Source organism: Dendroctonus ponderosae, unplaced genomic scaffold (genome assembly GCF_020466585.1).
Source record: "Dendroctonus ponderosae isolate FM_Combo_2020 unplaced genomic scaffold, Dpon_F_20191213v2 Dpon_F_20191213_6, whole genome shotgun sequence".
NCBI lineage: Eukaryota > Metazoa > Arthropoda > Insecta > Coleoptera > Curculionidae > Dendroctonus > Dendroctonus ponderosae.
The window spans coordinates 5533905-5561160 of NW_026018814.1; the positions used below are offsets into that span (position 1 = coordinate 5533905).

At 32.3% G+C, this 27256-nt stretch overlaps 1 protein-coding gene across 6 annotated transcripts in view; it reads right to left on the minus strand.

Annotated features, from left to right (window-relative positions):
• The window catches only part of LOC109540465 (heterogeneous nuclear ribonucleoprotein K homolog), a 75525-nt gene that overhangs the window by 21415 nt on the left and 26854 nt on the right, over positions 1 to 27256 (minus strand). For 2 of the 6 annotated variants that reach the window (XM_019908864.2, XM_019908865.2), the window contains exons 3-7: positions 12697 to 12803; positions 8286 to 8342; positions 6862 to 6905; positions 2042 to 2114; positions 552 to 665 (exon numbers count right to left, since the gene is read on the minus strand). In XM_019908864.2, the coding sequence (XP_019764423.1) occupies positions 552 to 665; positions 2042 to 2114; positions 6862 to 6905; positions 8286 to 8342; positions 12697 to 12789 (381 nt within the window). In that variant the 5' untranslated portion in view covers positions 12790 to 12803. Of the gene's footprint in view, positions 1 to 551; positions 666 to 2041; positions 2115 to 6861; positions 6906 to 8285; positions 8343 to 12696; positions 12804 to 19589; positions 19884 to 27256 lie in introns of those variants that run through there. The other 4 variants (XM_019908868.2, XM_019908869.2, XM_019908863.2 and 1 more) reach the window with 4 other exon arrangements.

Genomic DNA, 27256 nt, shown 5'->3' on the forward strand with positions numbered 1-27256 from the left:
TAGCGTCTTTATGAAGGTTAGTTTTTGTATTTACAGATGTACGCGACAACAGGAAATTTAAGAAAAACAATAGCACATACTTTCAGAACTAAATTTGCATTGTTCGGTGAAACGTAAATATGCATTGCCAATAATAAGGAAGAAATGACACAATCGTATTAATTTGTATTTTGTTTTTATGTTCAATAAGTTGCTAAAAGTTAGTTTAAACTAACATTAGTTAGTTTTGGTGTAAAAGTTAAGACGCATAATAACTTCGGCAATTACTTAGTAGTTAGTATTCGCTGGAAAAAGATTCTGAATTGAAGTTTTTTAAATTGCAAGACCATCCTGAGATAATCTCTAGAAACTTTCCTTCGACGAATGAAATGAAGTGATGTAGACAATATCTCGTTAATCAACAATTTTCTGGTATTCGTTCCACTCACTGCAACATCTTACTAAATTTTTCAAATATCCTCTTACAACTTCAACTAGGAAATCTTTCGTTTGAAAATTATGCACACTAACTCAATTTAAACATGTTTTCATTATTAATAATAATCACTCACCTCTCTAATTTCCTTAATCTTGCTGCCTCCTTTACCGATGATACATCCAGCTTGACTCTGATGAACCATCATTCGCATATCAATATCGTTTCCGTTTCCAGCCGTTGCTCCATTCTAAACAAATTTCTGAACTTTAATATTCATTTACTTTAAAACTTCTGATAAACATGACATAAATCGTCATTATAGCTATAATTAAAACTTTTAGTGTTTCGGATAAATAAATTTGAAATTTTCTTATCATATATACATAAGATCCAAAGGGTACTAAAAATTAAATACTAAAAAAACGACGTACGTTTAAAGCGGAAGGTCAAGTTAATCTCCAGTCAAACAAGTATAAGATAAATAATTACAAGATTCTAAACTTTGAATAAACTGGGATAAAGTAAATCCAGACAGATTTTCTTTAGGAATTAATTCATTTTAATCTCATGCCACCAATTGAAATTTGTTGAAAACTGGAGCCAGTAAAATATATCGATTGAGAATTTATCACGTGCAGCGAATGCTCTAACTGATGTAATGAAGATAAATGCCTTTCAATTTGTTTGCAGGGGAAAAAGAAAATTACATTTTTGGAATCGTGGTAATTTTATTAGTTTTCCGGCACACGGCATTATTTTAGCAAATATTGCATGCCCACAAATCAAACTTAAAATAAAAAGTATCATTCTAGCAAATCCTAGTTTGAACATTAAGTTAATTTATCTCGATGAAACTTTTTTATATAAGTTCCAGTTGAGACAATCTGCATATTGGCGATGGTGAGAGCTATTTAATAAAATTAAACAGTTTTCAAATTCGAGACTGAAAAGCTCCAACTACTTAAAAATCGACTAGACAGACAAAGGATCAAATTTGACTTCAACAGAAACAAGAGCACCTGTTTTATTTAGCATTTCGTTTCACGTCGTCTCTATGCTTGCTTGTATAGTGTTACTTTATGCCGACGAATCTGTCCAGTGCAACTTAGAAATTTTCAGTTCGCAAAGAGAGCACTAGAAGAGTCCTTCATGCTGTTACACGAGCTTCTATTAAGCACCTAAGTTATCTGCTTTAAGTAAGTTGAAGGAGATTTCTCAGTTCCAGCAACATAAGTGCCCGTAGCGAGCCTACTTTCAAGATTAATTTTAGTAATTCGGTGACACTTTAATAACGATGCTCTTATGTTGTTTAAATCGATCCACGAAAATTGAAACACATGAAACTAAAAACGTATTTATATACCAATAAGAATTTTTATATCGTTTCAAAAAGTGATTTTTTTTATGATTAAAAGGTGTTAAATTTAAACAGCGTTAAAAGAGAAAAATTGAAAACAAAATAGGCTACCCGAGGTGTATGTAATATATCTATATATATTTTAATATAAGGAAGGACCAACTTTCCTAAACTTTAGATAATTATTGGCCCGATGCAAAACAGGAACAAATTTTATTCTATCTAAAGTTACTTTTAATTTTAAGTAATTTAGTTTGGGTACTTGCCTCTTCCAGGTTTGGGATCACATCGTTTACGATATTGCAAAGGCTGTCCATATCTGACGACAGTGTTAACAACCTGTAAAAAGACATAACTAGTATTAAGCTTTGACGAAGTAGTAGTCATCAGCTGATTTATATTATTTTCATCAAGTACAAACCTCAAACTATAATCTCAGACAAGTAAGAGTTATTGAGCAAAGCAGTGGGAAAGAACCGTTTTTCAAAAAGGCAATTAACTTTTGTTTTCAAACGGTATGGGTGATAATTAACAGTGCAGTTTCTTGCCTAATGTTAAAAAAGAATGTTAGGAATACAGCCGTCTGTTTGGCACCCAACAGTTTGGATAGTTACATCCATTAAAGACGCATTATTATAGTGAATATTAGAGAAGAGGTGAAGGACTGCATGGCTTTTCATGGAGGAGAATGAATGGGTTTCATCTGAAGTAGCGTTTTAAAATTGACCGTCAAGATACCGCAAAAGTTATGGTAAATTCAAAACACTTTTCGGCTTGTAGCAGACGGAACAGTATCAACTGACTCTGAAACCTAAAGTGCATTTCAGTTGAATATGTTTTAAGAAATTAGAAAAAATGCTTAATTTGAAAGAAATCTTGAGCTGCAAAACCGAAAAAGATTAGTTTATTATAAATTTGAACAAAAAATTCCGCTTTTAACAATAATCGGTTATTATGTCCTTATATACCATTTGTATGGCCGCTGAAACTGAATTGTAATTGTTGTAGACTAGACTCACTCACTTAATGAAAAGGAAGTGACTTAAATAATGTTTAGAAATCAAGATCATGTTTTATCAACTGATAGCAAGGATGATTGGCTCAGGCTGGTTGCACCGCACCTACATGAACTTTAACAGGCATGAGTTATTGCGTAGCAGTAAAGTTAGGCTTAAATGTCGGGTACTATACTTACATACACATAGTAAGCCTAATTGATACCAGGAAATCTTCTAAAAATACGTGGTGGTTACACAGTAAATTTGAATGTGAATAAAGTCCAGGAATTAAATGGGAAACGTGGATCAAAACTGTGTACTAATAACGTTTCAGTATCATTTACCTCAGGCGACAATACGACAATAATCGGGGCTGATTTAATAATTTATAATTGATACAAAATGTACAGTTTTCACTGTGGCAAAAACAGAATTGAGCAAATATACAATGTAAATGTAAAGCATTAGTTAGTTAATTCAATTCAGTTATTAATCCACACCATTAGAGCAATCCAAATTTTGGAACTGGGATGTTATTCTAGCATTAAGGATTTCGGATCTTCGAAAAGCAGGTTTATTGATGACAAAACGCTCCAAATTAGTAACTTTTAATATGGACGTACTGAATGTACTTCAGAACTCTACAATAAGCCTTTTTACAACATAATTTGGCATTTGAATCATCAGTAAAGCATTGCTTAGATGATATGTAATTTTAGTGGCATCACATTAATTGGTTAAAACCAGAGCATTTAGTATAACTATTATTCCAAAATTAAACAGCGGTTGAAAAATTATCATTATGGCGGCCACTAATAATAATGTATGAGTATCCTGAATTTCATTTCATGACAGTGAGCAGAACAGATACTTGTCTATAGTGACGCACATAAAACTCTCATCCATGAGAAGAACCAGAATGAATGTTTTTTGCCAGAAGTAGAATTAATTAGGTTACATTAAAATTGAACTTTCATAATATTTTTCTGCAATTCAAGTTTATGTCGGTATTACACTACGCACATTTCCCCGATTTATTGGTCAATTATTAAAGGTCATCTTCTTGGCCGTCGCCGACTTTACACTTGAATATTGTTCTCACAATAAATTGATGCAATTTCATAAATTTCATTACGTCAGTTCTGTTGTTTTAAGTTGGAAACGATGTGAAGATGATAGCACAGCAGCCGGATTATTTGCTTATGCCTCCAAAGAAACGACTAATTTCCTTCATTAATTTGTTAAAGTTAACACAATAAAAAGACAAAAATAACCTAAGCGCTCTGTCCGCAATAAATCGTACGATTTATCGATCGCAGTTCGATTCCACGCTTTACGCTCATATCTGGTGAACTTCAATAATTGGTCCATTTTAATGACCAATATGTAAGCACAATTAAGAAAAATGTTTTTAAAGCACTATTTAAAGAGTTTAAAAAATAGGGCTTTATTAAATTTTGATTGCAATAAATATAAATTTTCTAAAAAAAAGTTGGTAAATATAAGAGTTCTCAATAATCAAATAAAATATGTCGGTGCCGTTTCTTGAGTGTTAACACTGTGTTGTCCATAGGCAAAGCAAATATAGTTCTGAAAGAACACCCGCTTGGTTATATTTCTGCCTAAAACACGGAAACCCTTTTTGAAGCAAAAAAAAGATGCACGATGCTTCAATCATACAAAACTTGTACAGTGTTATATCCTTTCAAAACTTCCATTTTCTTGCAGGGTAGGAAATTAATTCTAGGCAAAAAACACGTAAGTTTAGAATCAAGGGGAAGTCTAAAACCGGTGTCGGATGTATATTTCCTTTTTCTTGTCCCAGGAAAATAGCTCCCGAGTTTGTACCACACAATTTGCAAGATTTACTCTGTGCTAAGATTTGATGTATATTTTGAAAGTAAAGTGTCTAATGATTTAGGTAGAAATTTGTCATTTTCGACCGATACAATATCGCAAATTAGGCGTTTCACAAAATATAAAAAAATATAAAAAAAGAAACAAATCGAGACGCAACCATGTAATCTCTTTTGCGCCTTATAATTGAAGCTAATGGGTACAATATCTACTGGGCCGAGCGCCAGGAGTCTAACAAGTGTACCGTTTGGACTTTCTCTATTTTGCTTTGCTTCACTGTACGCATTTTATAATTTGCGACAGCGATCCAGACAAAACAGTTGTTCTGATCACTAGCTCCATTCACTAACTAGATCAGTTCAAAATTACAAGATTGTCGCTACTGTTATCTAATTGATTAATTCCTGACAGTATTTTGCAGATATATAAGCGCTATCAAACGGATTGCAAAAGTTAGCAATATAGAGCAACAATAATAAATATATTATTTTTTACGCATGTGGGTAGTCGTACGTGAGATAAGTCATGCCGCCGCGCGCCCGATTTATCTAGATATGTAAATGTGTATGAAAAAATACTTAATTAGGTACTTTTCAATTTGCTTTTCATAGGCATTTTAGACAGTTTCCCAACTCTAAAACTAGCTATACAGGGTGTTCTATAATATAATATACAAACTATTTTTTTCTAAACTTTTACAAACTTTATCAGTTTGTATACCTATAGAAAATACTCATTCTTTGACATTTGTTTATAAAGCAAAGCGTCTTGATGTCCCCTCCTACCACCGTGAATGCAAACTTGTATAGAAAAGAACTTGGACCTGTCCAAGAAGAACCATCTAAATAAATTGGTAATATGCTTAAATATTTAAGCAGGTTTATAAATTTCTTCGAAATTTGAAGAAAAAATTCCTCTCAATAACGAAATGGAGTTCATTTATCACAGACTTAGAACGAACACTGAACCTTACATGCACCTGTGTAGGTAAAATAAAAGAAAATGATAATGACATTTTAATTCCCAGTACGCGATTGTGCATGCTGTAGCAAATTAAGAGAACAATCAAAATTGACCTTTGTGAAATCTAATAGAAGTGTGTTTATCGGGCAACTTTTCCAGTTCGAAACCCAACAAAGGAATTGCCCTCTTGGCATAACTGAGGGAAAAAGTGCTGAAAATAAAAGCTGCAAATAGATGAGCCTCAAAGTCTCGGGAACTAGTCTCAATTTTAGGTTGATGAATTGATATCGTAACGTATCGACGTAAGCCATTGCATTTTGAGAAAACTTCGCAGGGCATGAGTGAAATACTTGAGGAAATTACTTCTTGAACTGCCATTCCTCTATGTTTTCTTTGTGCAAACTTATACATGAGAAATACAGGGTAATTCAAAATTGGCGTCATATTTCAGAGTTACGTAAACATTTTTTGGAGGATGATTAAAAAATGGAACTCTGAATTGTTCTCACCTAGTCAGTAACAAATCTATAGCTCCATTCACAAATGATCCTCGTTTTCACATTTGTTTATAAAAAACCAACCAGTGAGTTTGACTGAAAAGCATTGTTGCCATATTTATAATTACGTTTTTTGCCAATATCTCAAATATCTGTGAGAATTTACTGTTTTTATGTACTCCCCACGGTATCTCTAAAGGAACGAGGCCAATTTTTAATCATTCTGGATATAGCAACTTTCTCGGTGGGTCGTCTAATCAATATCCGGTTATCTGATTTTGGAAAGGCGGTTTACCAGTTAATCCCAATTTTTTAGAACTAATAGGTTCCAAACCCCTTGCGGTGTTGATGTAGATATCACGCTACAGAATAGTCCTTATTTTTGAAAATACCGCATTATTGTCTTGCTTTGTGGACATTCCAAAATACTGATTGTAAAGTGACTAATTCTGCATTATGAGTATGATAAAAACTGTCAAACGCCAATCACTGGCAACAGCCCAGATTGCTAGTTCTGATAGAGTGCTCTTTTCTTTCGCCTCACGATGACCTGGACATTAGCGTTTGTTTGGTCTGAGTACTCGATATATAGTAACCAGAAATTATCCGCTCTAAAAAAAGACACTTTCAATACAGATATATATTATTACAGTGGCCAACCTATGGATGAAATTGGGGATAAGCTGAAAAAAATGGAATACTGATAGGCAGTGCAACCAGAGCCGTAGTGAAAACAATTATAAAAAGACAGTAGTAGTGTTGGACATTTACCGTTCAGGGCCCGGACAATCGGGGACAGTAATCGAGGCTTTGTACTGTTCGGGTGGACGGTTCAGTTTCATTTTCGTGGTGATGGCAGATGGCAGTAGTGTGGTAACCGCGCACAACAAAATGGGCGGGCAACGATGGGCAGTGGGCGGGCCATGGGGGATAGAACACATTAGTTAACATACTCTATATGAGGCCCGAGCACAGTGACTTAGCTCTCGTGTCTTTTTGGATGTGTGCGCTTACTTTTCAATGGTATCAAATAAAGCACTATTTGAGACAACTTTTTGCAATTACATCGGAAACAACTTGAGAATATGTACAGGAAGTTGTTGCCTTTTTCTAAATAATATACTGGAACACCAATGTTCAATTGCAAATTATTATTTCGAATGAAAGCTCCAAAACCATGTTACCTAGCAAGGCAGATTGTACAGCTCCATTGTTATTAATCTTGTCTCTAATAGCGCCTATTATCATACACACAAACACTAAAAGTAACTTGCAATGTGATCATGATCTCTGAGGTGGTGGTTACACAGGGTTGCAAGCGCCATCAAGGTAATTCCAAGGTTTCACATCGCTGTTTACTTAGCGGCCTTTAGACTCCCTAAACTATTATTCAGCAATGAATTAAAAAATATTTAGTATTTACCAGCGAAGGCTAACTAAACCAAACTGAGTATTTGTACACACAATCCAAAAGACACAAGATATTATCCGTCAAGGTGGGCATCAAATATTGCGCTAAAAACTAAAAAAACTAGAAATAAAGAAAATTAGGTATATTAAAAAGTGTACACAAAATCACATTAGGGTACTCTATATTGCAGATTTTGTTTTTGCTCAAGCAAAAAATCCTAGATCAGGTACTGGCTTTTAAAATATTGGCATGAAATAGCGAAATCTGCAATAACGATCATTAACACTACACACAGCATTCATTTGCAAAACATATCATAGCTTTCATGAGCTTGATAACTTGGGATGATGATCAAGATATTTCACTTTGTCAAAAATAATGCAAATGATGCAAAAGTCCTAACTAAAACCAGAAAATGTTAAAAAAAAAATAGAATAGAAATTTTATGGGTTTTAGAAGGAATTTTAATACTATTTAAGTTAACTGGTTATTCAAGGTTAGAGCTGCAGATGTACCAAAAATATTGAAACACTTAGAATCGCACTTGTTAAAAGCTACAGAAGATATAGTATGGATATTGAAACATCTCGCGTTAAAAACTCAAATCAACCACAATCTCAGTATCGGATTTTTCACTTATATTGACTCGTAACATCAATTAATTTTAAATAATAAAAACTAAATCGAAAGGTGTAAAAGTCGGTAATAAAATTGTATAATATCCACACCACATACTATTGCCTGGAAACGTTTTTGATTTTCACTTTCTTCGTAGAATACTGACCTGGCTCCTTAACTTTGTGATATTGTGCCCTCCTTTGCCAATGATCGAACCGGCAACCTACGATCAACAACAATTATATATTAATGATCAGTTAATTCAAGAAATGTGTATGATTTAAATCTTAAAAAGTTTCTAGTATTTAACAGAAATACTCAAATTCCCCTACTTTTCTAATCATTAAAGATGCCATTAATACTTCAGATTAAGAAGGAATTTATGAAAAAAAGTACATTATTTACGCAATTTATGATGCAGTACTCATAATACGATAAATGTGTATGGAAAATACAGATGCATCTGCTATGTGTAGTGGTGTCGAATGCGCATGGGCTTTTAAGTGTTATTTGCGGTGTTGCACCATGAGACGCGAGGTGTTATAACGCATTGACGCAGAGCGGCATCAACACCAAAGCAACACAACACACTGTTACCCAGACCAAACATGTAGTGTGTACATAACATTTCTCACGAACGGTCATTCCACATTAATGTTCCTCTTAGCGTAAACTGGACAATCATCACGAAATTTTCCACAGATAAATGGCTTTTGAAATCAAATTTATATATTGACTTATTATAAATCGGCCGCATATCATAACGAAACTAATGGCCTATTATCATATTGCGTTCTTTTACTGTTAATAAACTAGTCATCATTTACATGATCGGCTTGGCAAATATACCATGAAGAACATTGAGAATCTGGGCAAATATTCCCCAATTAGGCGTACTTCTGCTTTATGTTTCTCCCGTTTCCCGTGAAAGAAGCGCAAGTAGCAGAGCTAAATGCGGCTAATGTTCCATGTCCTGTTGAATTATAATAGATTTGTACATTGCTATATACTATGTTAATATTTGCATGCCTATTGAATCGTAGTTTACTGGAAAAAATCTTATTCAGCAATTATACTTTAATACTGAATCTATTGGAAAGGGCTGGCATAAATTACAGTTGCATAAGTTAGCCATTTTTATTTCTATAACTGAATTATTCAATCTGCTAGCAAACGTCTAAACAAAAGTTTAAGTTTGTCGTGAGACTTGCCGACAAATTATGGTTCAAACTTTCGTTATTAAACATTTTTCCTACAGCTGGGCTAATTATAACTTCATAAATTAAACGTCATTAGCAAAGTTTAAAGTCGGTTAAAGCGGTTAACGGTGGAGACCTTCACCCTTATTTAATATTAAATTGATGTCAATATTAAAATACCATCATGTTATTAAATAGATGATCTCACTTGAGAAAATGACAATACATGCACTCAAATCATGATATTCATCAACAAGTATTTCCAATAGCTGAATAATACGTAATACGTTTCAAATAGCTTGTTTTCCTAAGTTTCTACATGAATGCAAAATCAGCGTTCAAAATCAAAAGTGTTCGACCAACTGAGTTAAAATTTGGTGAGGGAACAATTGCGATTTTATCAAATCCGAATAAAATAAATTCAAGCGATTCCATGTTTCACCAAACAGTTCTTCCACAATTAATTCAACTAGTGTCTGATTTTTGTTACGTATTGCTTCAATTACTGGACTATTCGTAATTATTCGTTTCCGTCGTTCTTTCCAAATCAGTTTCTTACCTACCCGTCTTATTTCGTTTCAATTTTCACTTAATCTCCTAATGGTTTCCTCTCTTGGCAGACCCGTAGCTAAAAGATCGTCTTAATTTCTCATTCTTAGACGTCTATCTATTCTAATCTTCTTTCAGTTCCTTCAGTGCTTCTTGCATGGCAATCAAATTTTCCTTGCGCGGGCCCTTTTTTGTTTTGCATTTTTTCCATCCTTCTAAACTCCTTTCTTCTTTTTACCCGCTGTTTGCATGCTTTTTACTCGCTGCATAATATAAATAATTTGCAAAAAATATTAAGTATACTGAACATTTTTTTCATAAATCATTTCAATTCTGCAGCACAATAGAATTGAAAAATTGTGATTCTGTCTAGATCAAGATACAATACAATTTATATAATTTTTTCGGCGGACAGAAAGGACATAAATTTGCAAAAAATTATGATATTTTATTTCACTAAAGGCAAACAGGTTAAGTTTATTTTAAGTCAGTAATTTACTCGAAATAGATTCTACATTTCCCGTTGAATAGTTTTATGCATATACAGCACTATAAATTGAGCAGGCTGTTGTGACAGTAAATTTATTAATAAACTTTTTGCAAAAATTATGCAAACGATTCTTATTTTAACAGAAAACCTTTCATTTATTATTCGTATTTCATTATTAATTAATAATTATTCGGTTACCACCCATTATGAATAAATCACAGCAAAATATAGGATCGTCTCCAAATTCTAAACCGGTATATTTTGCCTTATTTATGTTTTATTTTAATGCGGCTTCACAGTTTTTGATGTTTTATGTAACATTTAAAGTGCTTCTCAATGTGATAAATATTTCCAGTTTTTGGTTACGGAAACTAGGTCAGTAAACCTTATGGCCAATATTGGAATAGGTAATGATTGGACAATATTCAGTTGAAACATTTTCTATTGCACGCTATAATCGCACCGTTTAATCAACAGTTGTCTTTGTTTCATTTACAGTCATTTAAATATGAATAGATAGTGTAATGAGGAAATAGATGCCTAATTTTATTTGCAATGAGCAGAAGAACTTCTAATGTCCACGACAAATTGACAATGCAGATTTATAATGTATCAATTAAACAAAAAGCCCCCAAAATTCAAACAAAAAACATTCTGTAGATTTCGGTTAAATGATTCGTCGGATGTTTATAGCTTCAAACGATAATTCTTTTAAATGCTTTGGAACTACATTACTCGACGAATATCCATCCAATGCTTATATTAGCGATGCGCGTCTCATGATCAAGTAATGTGAAATAACATCACTTTTAATTAATATTTATTAATTTAGATTCTCTTGGAACAAAAGAATACACATAATAAATAAATAAACCCCATTCCGTGCGTGCAACGTTTGGAGAATAAATAAACTCAAATTACAGATAAATAAAGCAAGCTTTACCTGTGATTCTAGTCTTTCTTAAGGCTGATATTTAGTATGAGACATAGGCATTGTAAAATTGAGCTAAAATAACAGACACAAATTCAGCCTAACAGCAATTACGGTTCGGCTTATGAGACCTTTGTGGCTCACCAATGACAATTAATTTAATAAATTGTAAACAAAGGGAGTAGAATCCATCAACGTCGCTGTTTGGAGATTAAAAAAGAAAAAACTTGCATATAGAACCAATTTTTGTCGACAGAAAACGCAGGAAAGTCTAAAATCTTCCACATTGAATGGATGTATATTGTTGAAAGTGACATAAAACGAATGAGTTCAGTGTAGTTTTCATTTGCCCATTCCATTCTAAAGACTTATAATAAATCGGAAGCATTCCAAAGCATGGTCAAGAAAATTCCAGAATTACATACTGAAGAGAAAATACACGACATTTCAATGAGATGAAGTTGCGAACTAATAAACTTCCTTTTAACTCACTAGAAGAACTTTATTCAAATGGAGGGAATTAGAAAGTTAAAAACATTACTACTGAAAAAGAGCAACACAATGCTACAAGATTCTAAAACTGAATTGTGATTAGATTTGAACTAAAGTTATTCCAAAATAGGTTAACCACATGGTAAGAACCCTTGTTGATAATACTCATACGCCATAAATTAAGGTTTTCGTTGCTCTTTGCAAGAACAGTTTTAAGCACTTTTCGCTGGCAACAAAGGTGGGTCTTAACCACTGAAAATAAAACAATTACCATCAAATAATGAACGGTAGAAGTTCGCATCTACAGCTAGCAGCAAAAGAAGTTAACAATTTTCCACGACATAAAATTTCGTTGAAAAACAACACAAATAGTTTGCTTTCAGAAGAATGTACAATGGTACAGAAAAATACTTTATAGTATAGTAAAATACAGCCAGACTTTCATCCTTCCAATATTAAACTTTTCGAATTTAATGACCGCCACGTCGAGTTTTTCCATAATCAAATAATTCGATATTTCGCATCACTATAGAATATAACGAATACGGTGAACAGCACCCCACTCACTTCCCATGAGAATTCTTCCGAGAACGATATTTTAACTTCAGCGGCTAACACAAGAAAGATGGAATCAAATAAACTAACACCGGACCAGTTTTGATCGATTACTTGCTTAAAAGACTTCTTTCTTTAGATATCGTCTATTAGATGTGTTCATTCTACTTGACAAAGTAATGCTGCTCTATGGCAGGTCCATCAGCTTGTATTTCCGAGAACGATGACTTATATAAAATGAAAGAAATACGGAATAAAGTGCATCCTTGGGTAAGAAGCATTATTGGAAATATTTTCCACTGTACGGAGTTTTGTTAGCCAGCACAACACATCGAATTTATAAATATGTGGATGTACGTACCTTACTAGGAATAAGTAAGCGTACTTCTTCATCTCCCGCTCTTTTGGAGCGTTTCAGTGGGCTGCCCATGTCGCCGTCAGCTCCTCGCTTCATGGCTAGATTGATAGCTAGAAAGATATTAAACAATTAAAAACAATAAATACAAAGCATTTTTTGGAAATAAAATGTAAGTAGTCAAAAAACAATATTCAACTTTAGTAATCCTTAAAGCGCAATTCATCAAATGATTCGTCAGGTAATAATTGACATTGCTCATATTTAATTAGGAGAATGAAAAGTATTTCCTAGATTGTGCATATAAATACACTTATGCATAACTAATTGAGGTTAACTAGTTTATAATATTTAGTGCAAAGAATACCACTACTAGTTATGTAATAGAGCAATTATTACTTAAAGACAAACAGGTCGGTAATTTGCGTATCAAGACGTAGTAAAGAGTAATTTCAGATGTAAGTAGCACACCAATAAATAAACCATTAACAATTAAATATACATAAAATGGAAATATTGGATTAAAACTTACTAATTCTAGGTATAGTGCAAAGAATTTCACACTTTTGGTGAAACCTTCTAACCCGGTTAACGGCAAGGTCATAGTTACGTGAAACCAGAATATAATTAACATAACTTTAATTCTCAGGTCGCAAACAATCAATCGTTCGTCGCAATTCTCTGAGTTTAGCATTTTCCTTGTTTTTTTTTTTATTTTTCTTCACCGAAGTAAAAGCAATTCATTTTTTCTTTCAACTATCTTATAGCACCAATGATGACAAAGCATTAAGGTTAAAAGCCATCATTAGCAACAGTTTGCGAAACGTTCTCATTATAGATTCAATGCTTACATTATTTAAATATCACCATTGAAAAGACAACACAGACAAACAAAAATGTTCGGAGAAAGTTTGCCAAGCAGATCATAAACATTCCGAATTTTGGTCGTCATATACATTTTAAGTGTCTGTAAATAAACGCAGTGATTTCAAATTGAATCCATAAATACACTTGCAAACTTTCTTCATTTCTACTTCGATATGCGATCAACCAGGCACGTTAGGCCTATTTAAAGCGTGCCGATCTAAGTTTTTTTGGCACGCACAACTTTTCCGAACGTATTACTTCTTTGTAAAATCAATAACAGAGTTTCTGTTAGACCTGGAAATATGTGAAACACTCAGTTTAGCAAAATCGGTTATTCACTTTCCTCAAAAGATTACACTTTGATCAAATTGTTTATCATCGAATCAACAGACACTCAATTTTCAATTTTCTGTCGATCAAAAATCTGAAATGACAAAAACCTTCTGAAAAGCTTTTTGAAAAACGTGCTTGAAGACAACAGTTCAATAAGGAATAAAAAGTGACGAATTAGATGATTGCGTGTCGCGATGCAGGTTTAGAATCCCAATAAAAAAAAACATATTTGGCCGATGTAAAACTTATTTATTGGTGCATTAGAACATATTTCAAGTTAGCTTGTTACTGTATAATCAGTAATATGATGGGCAATTTCATCAGGTTTTAAAAAATTAATAATGGTCTAAAATACATGGAAATAATTGGTCCAGTTAATTTCCTATGAACGACATTTATAGCGACACTAATATAGCAATACACTCCCACCAAATAATTACGTAATTGCAATAATTCAGAACGATTTTGTTCAAAATTCGAACTTTTGGTTAATCAACAGTGATCTGATAAAGTGATTTCGTAGTTAATGACCAAATTTACGTCGAGCACATGATTTGTATTAGTAACAAAGTAAACGTTTGCCAAATGTAATTAATTGAACTGAGTTTCCACCACTTATATATATAACAAATAATCAGTCAAACATAACATAAACAATCAGCAAAAAAACTAACAATAGAAACATAGGATATTTGACAAGTTTAACGCCTACACACCTATTTACATTTCATACCATGTGGAACCAATTACAGAAGCAAGCGCGACGAATTAGATAAAATAATTAAACATTTTAAATATCCATTGCAAGCCAAAACACTAGAAGATGTATACAATGGATAATTGGTTTATAAAGACGTTCTGGCAATTACACGTATTATTTACTGGCAGTGGCTGGACAAATAGCTACTTTAGCAAAATTGGGATAATCAGATAGACGTTTAACGGCGCAGAACCGTGTTTCAACAATGGATTATTATTACTGAGGAAATGTTGCACGGCTAATAGAGAAATCATTGTTGAATGAATCGTTTCTTTGGCGGAAAATATGGTTAACTAATACCTCCTTCCGAATGATCTATTTATTACGTACTTTAACGCTTTCATTGAGATTTCTTGTGAAATAATGCAGAAACAATACGGTTTTTTGAAGTGATAAAAGAGCAAGGTATAACAAGAAAATAAAATGAATAGTCGGCATCTCTGTTTACAGAAATATTACTATTCATGTAAAATGATACAAAACATGCGCCTAATAAAAACATTTTAAAGCTCACGATCATGAGATCTGGTAATAATGGTTTTTGGGATTAGTAACAAAGATTTTTCCATACAATATTAAAACTCATTAACAAGAAACCTGATTTGATTGATTAATTAAAAACGTTTAAATATTCGTTAAACAGAAAACACGTGTGGTAAAATCAGTTCATTTCTACATAGTTTGACGATCTGATCCGATTCGATAAACATTTTTAATAAAGTGAACAGCAAAATACAAGAAATCGTAATCACAGTCAATCAAGGGGAAATACTTCCTTAACGATTAACATCCGAAAAATATTACTTGTTTGAAGTGTAAGAACAACAATCTTACTAAGAGTGTTGGACACAAAACTCAGAAACAGAAATAATCAAAGTATATTAAGACGGTGGAAGGACTTTTATAGGGATGCTACCGTAATGTTAATCCACTAAGCGCAAACCCAAACTTGCTTAAGATAAAGTTGGGATTGGAATTTCCAAGTTTATTTAGATAGGCCTATAGGGATCTAAAGGTAATCAATAATCCTTTGTGTATTATGACCGAACTTACAATGACAACAAACGCAATGCTAAATTAGTGGGATTGATGAGTTGTAGTGATATTATCAACAAAAGTTTCATTTTGCTTGAGTAAATTGCTTTCACGACAGAGTAGCTTAATTCGGGGAATCAACAAAGGCATTGTTACAGAATTCCACAGGATTTCAAAGTGATTAACAGTTTCAGTTTCTATTTTAGTTGTGTATTCACACAGTAGTAATGCAATATTGTTACAAAAATGTATTTCTATTTAATAAATGAGAGTAAATGTAAATGTTTTAAATAACAATAAATTAGTCAAGTATAGTAGTATTTATAATCACCATCCGTGTATTTCCATAAAAAAATTAAAATATTCTACAGTGGTTGCTACTAGATTCGAGAAACCTGTCAAAATACAAAATATTCTTGAATTTTGTTCTTCAGAAATCCAGCAAAACCAGAAAAATATGGATTATTGCGCCAAATAAAACACTGTCGGTATATCTTGTTCTATAGATAAACATCTATAGAACTAATCCCTACTCATAAAAGATGCCGTTATCGCTTACTTATTTTGTTCACCGTCATTAAATGAGATAAATTTCATGTTGCTTTTCACGCCGTCGTGAAACGCGTTTTTTTCATATATCTAGATAATGATATGAGACAATGATTCTCAAGTCTGTTATCTGCAAAACGGAAAAAAATGATTGAAAACTGTTAATCTAATAAAGGTCTAAAGAATAAATTAAATACACGATTAACAGGCCAGAACTATTACTAGTAGCCTTCATAAATATTCTCAAAAATGTGCAAAACGGTTCATTCTTTTATAAAGCGTTGATATTATTTGCAGCAGAAGTTGAAATTTGAGGTTCCAGGTAAAACATGCTCAAAGTTTAACGGAAAATAACAATTGAAGTAAATAGGTTTTATGGAAGTTTCATATTATAAGTTATGTCAGGCTAGTTTGAAATATAGCTAATTATAATACGAATAATTACTAAAACTGCAATGTTCATTTTTATAAAAAAAAACAGATAAACCAAAATGTTGGACGTTTTTGCAATCGAGCCAATGAGTGCAATGAACTGATTTTCTTACAATTTGATAAGTCCTGCAGCGTTTTATCTTCCAAAGTAGCGTTGCTCTGGATGTTAATATACTTGTTTATCAAACAAGAACCAGAATCAATTCAAAAATAATTCCTTAGACGTCAACTATTGCAGCAAACGATTTGCTTAGCGTTTCTGCACAGGTGGTACATGTTGTAAAAAAGACTCTTTTATATGTTATTATTGAGAATCTATGATGAAGCTTTTATAAACGATGAACCAGATGACAGAATGTTAGGGTTTAGCATCACATGTCTTAAGACTAAAATACATATTATATTGGGCATACTGGTTGCATAAATAGTGAAAATTTGAAGCCAATAACAGTTCCCCGTGAATGTAACACAAACAGTAGTAAAAACATGAATTAATTTTGTTGAAGATATCTTTATCCAATCTACAAAACATCTTTAATTGGCAAATTATACAAACGCGTACAGCTGACAAACATCTGTCTGTCGTGAGTCGTTTTTAAATTTAATAAATTACCAAGAATGTTGAAGCCGTATTTATTAAACATCAAACTGATATATTATTTCACTGTAGTTTTTATATGTATTTGTTGTTCTGTTATCGAACTCAAGCTTGTTAATTTTTGCTTTCTGGTATATTTTAATGTTTGTCTAACGAGCAACCATTGGCGACCTGCACAATAAAATATCATGACCATCATAAAAAAGTGTCTGGTCAAAATAGGTCAAAAAAGTATATCGTTAATGTTAAAAGAACATGTGTAATTGCAATGATATTGTCATTTCATAAAATAAGGCGCTGAAGAAAAGCTATAGACCAAATCAATCAAGCACAAAAGAAGTGATTTAAGCCAAAACAGTTACGAAGTTCTTCTTTTATTTGATGTAAGACTTTTCTGGTGGGTTTCGCTCCTTTGTGTTGATAAGTTGCATCTGATCTTATTTCTAATTGTGAAAATAAGAAGTCATTTCAGAATCGTCTGCCAAGACTTTGAAGGTTTTTGATTTCCTCATCAAACTTGACCCGAACTTGAAATTATACCCATACATTTTCTGTATAAGTAGTAATTGACTGTGGCAATTTCATGACGACAAAGGACGACAATAGACGTTTGATCATAAATGTGGCCTGTTTGGGTCGGCTGCCTATAGATGCCTATTTCTAATTGCTGGTTTACAATGGAAACTTTAAGAGCGCGAAACTTATATTTTTTATATAAGTTTTTATAGCTGACGTTGAAGTCGTTATTGATTTTGTCGATGAGTATCAAAATAACAGCGTCTGTCTCATTTTATCTTGTTATATCATCATCAAGTAAGATGTAAATTTCAGTTATACTCCCTAGTCATTTATTCGCATCTTATGTTGATCGCTGTAGATATATTATTTTGTTGTGTACTTGACTGTGTTCTTTTCCTCTTTAGAAGCCCTGAGATTGCTACAAGATCAGTTGATTTGAGTTTCACTTTCAGTTTCAAACATTATTTACCCATTTTTCAATTGACAAAGAAATACAGCATACTGCTGCTGTTTGCTGATAATTTTTTTTGACTGTGGCAATAGCAAGAACTGATCCAAAATCCCGCAGTATACCACAGAAAAAATCACAAATATGAAACGATCCTTTGCTTTCATCACTTGATATAATAAAGCAGGTTGGAATGGTCAAAATGGTCGGTCGACTTTGCTAAATTGGCCTTGCTTTAAAGCGATCCATTTGAATAAGAACAGCTTTTTATGAGAGCTGTGAATCGATATTCAAAAGCGATAAAATAAGAATTTTAATCAATTGGTGTCTGAATTTAGACGATCAGATTCTATATTTAGTACGCACTGCCCAAGGAAATTATTATTTGTAATATAAAATATGCTGAACTTGAACAGCAAAATTTTCGGTTTTTTAAATTGATCAAAAACTTAATTGTTCATATATTAACCAATTAAAAAAAGCTATAATTACTACAAGCTATGGTTTGAACAAACTTACGTTAAAAGCAGACAGCAACAAAAAAAAACCATCGAAAAAGACAAATTTAATTATAAGAGGTATTTAACAAAACAGACCAATTTGTAATGTTGGCCCATTAGAAGTATGTAATTAACTAACTAGCCATTTCCGTGTTCTTAAATCGAAATATTCCATTGAAACAAATATATTTATATATTCAGTAAAAGTAACGCAGAAACAAGCAATAAACCTACTTTTTTGCTGTCCTAATTGTACATACTAATCGATGCCAAACATAAATTTTCAATAAGACTTTTTAAAAATTAACAAGCATTTGAAAACTGGTAAGTAAGTAAATGTATTTGAATATTACATTAGAAAGTATGTGGTGGCCTTTCACACTACTTGATAAGCACATATTTACTTTGTTTGCTTAAAATTCGTTAGGGACTTATCAGGGTTGTGACTTCGTTTACATGACTCTGGAAACTGCCGTTGAGTTTCTTGATCCCTTCGTAAATTAATTAAAATATAATGTTCAAAATTTGAATTTCCTGAATACGGTTTTCTCTCAGTTTGCGTTACTGGAATGAGAAAAGTGCAAAGAAAATTAATGAATGAAAGAAAAAAATGTAATGCAACCAAACACGTGAGTACGATACGCATTAAATGTAATTTCAAATGGAACGATTGTCATAATTCAATTCTAAATTTGCTATCAGTATATTTCGCCATTTTGTTGTTTATCACAAATCGCTATACTATAAGGAGGCAGGTGATTAAGACCAACATTATCAAGTCAGATGGATTATTCATTTGTTTGAACTTTAATCGAAGGGCGTACTTGGATGCATAAATTGAACGTGCCTATACTTTACCTAAAAAACTAGAAGTAAGAATCCAAATTTGTGCGTCCACTAGGTAGAAGGTATAACTAATGAGCGTCACTTGAGCGAAAAGGGTGATTAACCTCGAACTCACAGTACCGCGTTATTGTTAGAAATTGCAAAGTAACTTTGTCCCACCACGTTCAATGTAACTACACGACTAACTGAAACAAACTGAACCAAACTAACGTACTCAACGCTAACGTGCAACTCGAACTTTGCCTTGATATAAACTGGTTAAGATTATCCGAATAGCATGGACGACTCTGGCTTGCTACGTTTACACTAGAAGGCACCTCATCACATTTTGCGGTAAGAAATGAAAACTTGTTTGTACCTGGTCTGAGAAACTACCTGGCGTTGGTCGTTAGACTGTAGGTAAAATGCAATTCCTCTGTCAACACCATTAGAACATTGACTTGCCTTGTAGTATGCTTGGAAGTCTGCATTTCTTCATTCAGTTTACCTAAATATTTTCCATATAACTCCTGTATGCATTTGGGAACTTTTGGAAACAATGTGCACCTCGTGATAAGATAGGTGATTTTAATTCAAAGAATTCTTATACAGCAACAAAATTGTTTTTTCTTTAGCATACCATGGCCACTAGTAGGCTTTAGTTGACTAACTTCGAAGCCCAAAATCAAAGGGGTTCCAGAAAAAAAGCGCCATCCGATTTCGTTATACTACTTTTTTGAGTTCGTATACCCAAACCTATTTTTGAATACCCTGTATAATTTCTTCATGCTGAAATATACCTATGCCTTTCCTGTAATAACAACTTTAACATAGTTAGCAAAATAATTCATAGTTTTACTACTTGGCATATCAGAGGGTTATGACCCCGTCACATGAAATATAAGCCAACCAACTTAGTCGGAATTAATTGGACTTTCCAAAAATAAATGTAGCTAAAACAATTTCACATATTGATAAAAATATGGACGAACTGCTATAGGCTAGAAGTAAACGAAGTTATATCAGTGATAGCCAGTTTAAAATGCGAACTTGAGGTTTAACAAAGGTTTGCAGATTTTATTGTTCTTGCTTGTAAGTGCTTGCTCAAGGCCCTTCGAATCAATAGACATCTTTTCAATACGCAAAGAACCGGATTGAATGTTCTTAATGCACGTTTTATTTAGGTAGCCACATGTTCAAGAGCGAAATGCAGGAAAGAACACATTTCGCTTCTTCCTATGGTCCATGCATTTAAACATTCATATAACGTCTGGGTTCTAGTATGGAAAACCGCATTTTATCTCGAAAAGCGCAAGTAAAATTATAATATAATATATATAAACATAACGAGTATTAAAAAATTCAAAGTTTGCTTGCCATTCGACCTGAGACGTTAATCAATGGCGTTGGCAATATTGTCTCATGTTCAGCTCATAAATTGAGGAATACGGTAATAAACATTAAAAAAACAGTAACTCCTATAATTGGAAGTTTATGAAATGTAAAAGTTAATCACCTCTTCAGTAAAATACCTTCATATATATTCAGTTTCAGTATGTACGTAACCAAGGGGGGCTCAAAAGCGTGGATTCTGTAATACAATAGGAATAAAAGGCATTGATTTGTTTTTTATTTTGAAGTCGCTTTGAATATTATGTATATTTAACCTTATGACAGTATTTAAAACTTCAGTTTTATCTCTTGTATTATCACACGGGTAGAATTAATTATAATGTCTAACTAGCTGACCAGAGACATTTTTCCAAAATAGTATGCTGCCAACGCAATATCGTTAATCATCTTCACCCGGTAAGTAGTAAACCTAAATTCCACTGAGCTGAAAATGTATTGATATAATATGCATACATCTGTTTGTAAGTGTATTGCTATACTTCATTCGTGGGCCTGTTATATAATAATTCGGTAAAACAATAAAAGAAGCGAAAAAGTAGGTAAATTGGAACCTGTGGTTCTAATATGGGATATGTGTAAGAATCAATTATATTGCCAAGGTTAACTAATATATCCATATAAAGGTATTATCTAATCAGCATTGACCTTTTATAAATGTTTATTAGCTAACATAAGTATCTACCGAATGGAAGTTTCTAATTATTTAAGGATTTGGCAATTTACATAAGCATCTTTAAATGCAAAAATGCAAACAAAGTATTTTCGCCAATTTGTAAATCAAGATGATGTTGCTAATAATGTATGTCATTTATTTATTGAAGGTGTTATTACATTCTCCAAATCCGAATGAGATGCGCTCAAATTGATAGGAAAGTTGAATAGACATGGTTCATCGACTTAAAAAATCAAAATTCAATATTTTTCTGTGTATTAACTATGAACATTTTAAATATTCCACCTGAAATCATGACAAATTGTATTCAGAGTCGCAAGCATGAATCAATAACAGCAAATTCTATAGCAGTCTGAGACTTTAATTGGCAATTTTTCTATGCGACATAAACACTGCTCTGTTTGAAGTGTTCGTTTCTTTCATTCAATAAAATTATATCACCAGATTCTTACAAATCAAGTGGGCTTCAAAAATAGTCTAAGTCTCATGAATATTAATTAATTCTGCGTGGGTTAGTTATAGTATTATTCGTTCGGGACTTCTGGCCTTGTCCTTCTGAACTATATTTCATGAAACTGTATCAGATTGAATAATATATACCATTGCCTTAAAAAATGGCTGAAACATAATGTTGTGAGTCGAAATTAACTTATTGGGTATGAGTTGAGGTTGAGAGTAACCAGACCTATTTAATCTTATGACTAACTAATGGAAAGTGAAATTGTCTCCGACGGAAAGTTTTCGTGCCTACTGACTGTTGCAATTGTTGCTTGTTTAATAACTAATAAGTTGCCATCTGATCGATTTCCTGATATATGAAGTGTGACTGAAAGTTATGCTTGTAAGGGTACAGACAAGAACATCATCTAAAGAGTTAATAACTTTATGAAAAGATCAAATTAACAATTCTCATATTTTAATGTAAATATACTTGCTGTACAAGAAATATTTGTTTACATGTATTTAATATAAAAGCTGCTGAACTGCGCTTTGCGTAGGAATGTGTGTGTTATAAAACAAGACAAACATTTCTTCTAGAACTAATAATGCTTAAAAAACATAAAAACAACTCATTAAAGATAACAAATGTTTTAGTTTTGTATGCATAGAATAAATAAGTAACTAATAGCATTGATAAAACTTTCACTTTTAACGTTTTTCCTGTGTTTCAAAATAATCAAAAGCTAAAGAGTGTTGACTTTTGCTTGGACATACCGATACGTGTATGTTACGAAATTCTGTAAGAATGTAACAGTCGTTTCTTAATTTTTAGAAACGTTATTCTGGAATGTAAATGTGAAGAATCGTATAAGGTATACAATATACATAAAATACCAAATTAATACTGATCAGGTTAACTTCATAAATTCAAGTGAATACGTATGGTCCTACTGTTGACGATTTGTTTGTGTTAAAAGGTTAAAGCTCATATTTATAGAAATGCTTCATGCTTCACATTATCGCAAACATAACTAACATATTGGGAAACATAATTTATTCGGAGAATTTCTTAACACGTTAGCCGATTCTGTTTAACGCATATACTTATGTCCTGTAAATTACTTTAAAAAGCGAATGGAATGGCAGGCAAGTGAAACGTTGTTAAATATAACAATCGTGCAACAAAATTGTTAGCAGGAACATACAAAACCTTACTTTAATAGTTGATTTTTGCCGAATATTCACACTCGTGGCCTGTTCTCATGCTAGCACATTAAATAGTGTTGACATGGCCCATTTCCCTCTTACTGCAGAAGAGCCTACTTTTACCAAGTGACCAGGAAATATATCCACTATTAACACCGACTAAAAATAACTGTTTTAATGTCAAAATGTGTACGAGGCGTTTCTGGAATAAAGTCAGAAGCCAATTTTCCATACAGATAAATTAAATTGACAGGAATTATAGTCGTAAACCATGTCTTACTTGACTAGATGAGACGATTATACATACGTCCGGCTTGGCGATACATTAAAAGTTCAAATTGTATTGGTTGGCTACATCACACACTCAAATTAAAGACAGCGATGTTCTTAGATATTTTATTATACATATCAAGATTTAATGAACCACAAATATAAACAGTGCTCGCATTTAAATGTTTATACTTTTACCGACTTATACCGAGTTTTTAATACATCGGAAAGTTTTCCTGCATTTTAATTATTTCAAAAACGAAATAGGTTGATAAAGGTTCATAAAAATTTTTGTCACAGAAAACAATGTACGATTTTTTCGCCGTTATATCGACGGCAATTTGTAGTCTTTTTAATTCGCGTAGAAGTAATTTGTTTCTAATAATTTCGGCATAGTTAAGTTTAGCTTCAAGAGCTCAATGCGAGCTCCAAAACTTTGGCATGCTTCTATTGCGACTCATTTTAACGCAACTTTTGTAAGAATTGAATATGAAAAGCAAAATCAAATTGATTAAGACGCAAAGCAACAAACACACCCTGATGAAAAGCGCGTACTTGCATGTTACTTTCAATTCGTATTTATAATGCACGTGTTGTAAGCTAAAGAAATTCTTATTAAATTTTCCAATTAGTTGTTGATTAATTTAAACTATTAAAATGTATTGCTATAATTAAACCGGTTCGTATATGATTAAGTTTCTGGCTTTAGTTATGAATTGTTGCAAATTGCAAAAGTTCAACATGACATAGACAGTGAACCCTCAGTTAACTTTTATAAAACGACCAGACCTGAATTAGCCAACTCAGTTAGTCTCAACTCAAAAATAACTTTCCGACTGTTCCTCTTGTTTCGCAGAATATCCAACTAATTTTCTCTCGAGATTATTAACTTACATACCAGAAGGAAACACATAGAGTGAAGTTTATTGTCAAGGTGAAAATCACAAGCAAATATTATTAAAATAAATAGTAAAAAAGAAACTAATACAGTTTGTTTCTGATCAAGAACGAAGAAATTTGGAAAGGAACAAACCGAAAAATATTTTTGTTATTGTAATAGAACTGCCACAATGATGGGAAAAATAAAAGGAGGGCCTAGAACACCCAATAAATAAAATGGGTACAACACCACTAGAATTAGGGCAACATATACGTGAAAAAAAACAAAGTTTATGAGATTCAGCTTGCGAGACTAAGCCTAAATGGTGTTATAATAGAGCGATTAATTTCCAAAGAAACTCTCTAAAATGTGTAACCACACAACAGTCTTATAGTATTACTACTAACTAAGCCCGTGATACCAATACATTTTCAGCAGGTACCATTGTTCTTGCAAGGTAAACAGGTTCAAAAATACGTTTAATGGTGTAGTCACAGCACGGCAGTTCATTAAGGATTTAACAAAATCCTTTACATTACGACTTTTTTCAATGCTGATTCGTAAACTTTAATGAGGCAGTTTTGAAGTACGCACAAGGCTTCGGTAGGTATTTAATTTTTCATGACATGAATATATTTTTGAGTGTTGTAACTGGTTTTAAGAAATGTAGGTTAACATACATTGTAAGAAGATGATCAACTTATCAAGCATCTACAAGATGTTTACTAAAAACGAATTTGGTTGCTAATACCATGAGTTACTTGAACGTATAAAATATAGATAATGTAAGACATACATAATCAAAGTGCGATTGGAACTTTCATTAACTAATGTTTTGAAAATTACTAATCGAAATGTTCATAACACAACAGCTGTGTAACTCATCGAAATGCGAATCAAACCTCAACATTGTCTACCGCTAATAAAAAATACATTAAAAATCGAAGTCGCGTCCAACAAAATTTGGTTTTGCTTTTGATAAATTCACTAAATATATACACATAAAAACAGTTGGTCTTTTTACACAAACTTATTCGAACTCACTCATTCTGATTATAATAGTTATGACATTTGCTGATTTAAAAATGTTTCTCTTGTTGTTTTGTCCATAACGTCTCTCGTATAATGTTTGCCCACTCTCCCACTCAATGTTGTGTTGATAATAGTTAATGATCCTATAACTTCGTATATTTAGTAACACTTAATAAATATAGATATAAAAACATGACATTTCCTTATAACAATGTGACGTGAAGAATTAAACATTACAGAAACCCGAGTTCCAAATAATTTATTTTAAAAACAAAAACATCTTTTATGTCTAAAAATATATTTGATCCGGATTTAGGTTATTAATAAGTAAAATATTGACAGCCAGCCAGGATATAAATTTATCTGCTGGCGCCATAATGTGTATTTGAATTATAACGCGATAGAAATCTTGAAGTCCAACACAAATACACAATATTTCGCCATTTGAAAAATGACTACATGTTTAGTAAATATTCGAAATCACTAAATGAGACTAAAATTCGAAGTAATTTGTCAGGTACGAATGAGTTAAAAATAAAATTAACTCACTCGACATTCAATACCTAATATTTTTTAAAACAGTTTTACTTGAAATCGTTGCAAAGGACAATAACTGGTCTGAAGCTGAAAGGATGATCGACTGTAATTTTAAACTTCACAAATTTACTTGCTTTGACGATTTTTTAATTAAATATTTTTTTAGTCACATGAACATACTTTATTGATTGGTAGCAAATGTTTTACAGTTGGTAAAGTTCTTTCTGTAGGTCAACAATGGAATTCATTGTATAAACTTTTCACAAAAAGCGCTATTGTTAACCCAAAATAATTAGCACGAAACAGAGAATATAGGATTTTTTATGACTGTATATGTACATATCATAGCTCTCCTGGAGGTAAATATTGTGGGTTAAATAAGCTGATTAATTAGTTATACAATTAGTTTCATAAATTGATTTTTGCCCAAATAAGTACCTACAAATTTAGTTACTAAGGTAATATATCCAGGAGAAAATATTTAGCAATGAAAATATGAAGATGGATTTGTAAACGCAAAAAAACGACGAATCGAAGCAACGTAATTAAAAAAACCATTCACATGTTTCGCAAAAACTGAAACAATTATAAAGACTAACTTTAATGCAGATTAATTAATTAGATAATCTGTATCGAAACCCTTTCTGCAATCAGAAAATTTAACGTTGACCCGAGGGAAAAGATCCAGAAAATAAAAACCAAAAACACAACTAATCGTAAAAGGCAAAAAAGTTACTGTATACAAAATCAGCATCATTAAGAAATTTTTCAGATGTTATAATAACTCAAATAATTCCGTACATGAAAATATGTGTGTGTCAAGTTTTATCATAAAAATTAGAAATAGAAAAACCCCTCAGATTTATTGGGGCCATAAACTTGGTTAGATACTGTTTTCAGAGGACACGATTTCGATGAAAAACACATTTTATAGAGCAAAAATATTTGTCATTAAATTTCATTTAGATGACATAAATTGAGACCGAATATAAACAAGCGCAAAATGATCAGTTAAATTAATAAAACATAAGGACAAGCCAATAATACATGCAGCAATAATCTTAGTAAATTTCTGATAATAAATTGAACTATGTTTTTATAGCATGCGTTTTGTAATTCAAGTCATATTTAACTCAACCATGAAATTTCATTGCCCGATTAAAGTTTAACGAACAAATAGAAGATAATGTTCACCAAAACTTACAAAGTTAGGGATTATATTTCAATGGATTACAATTCTAATATAAT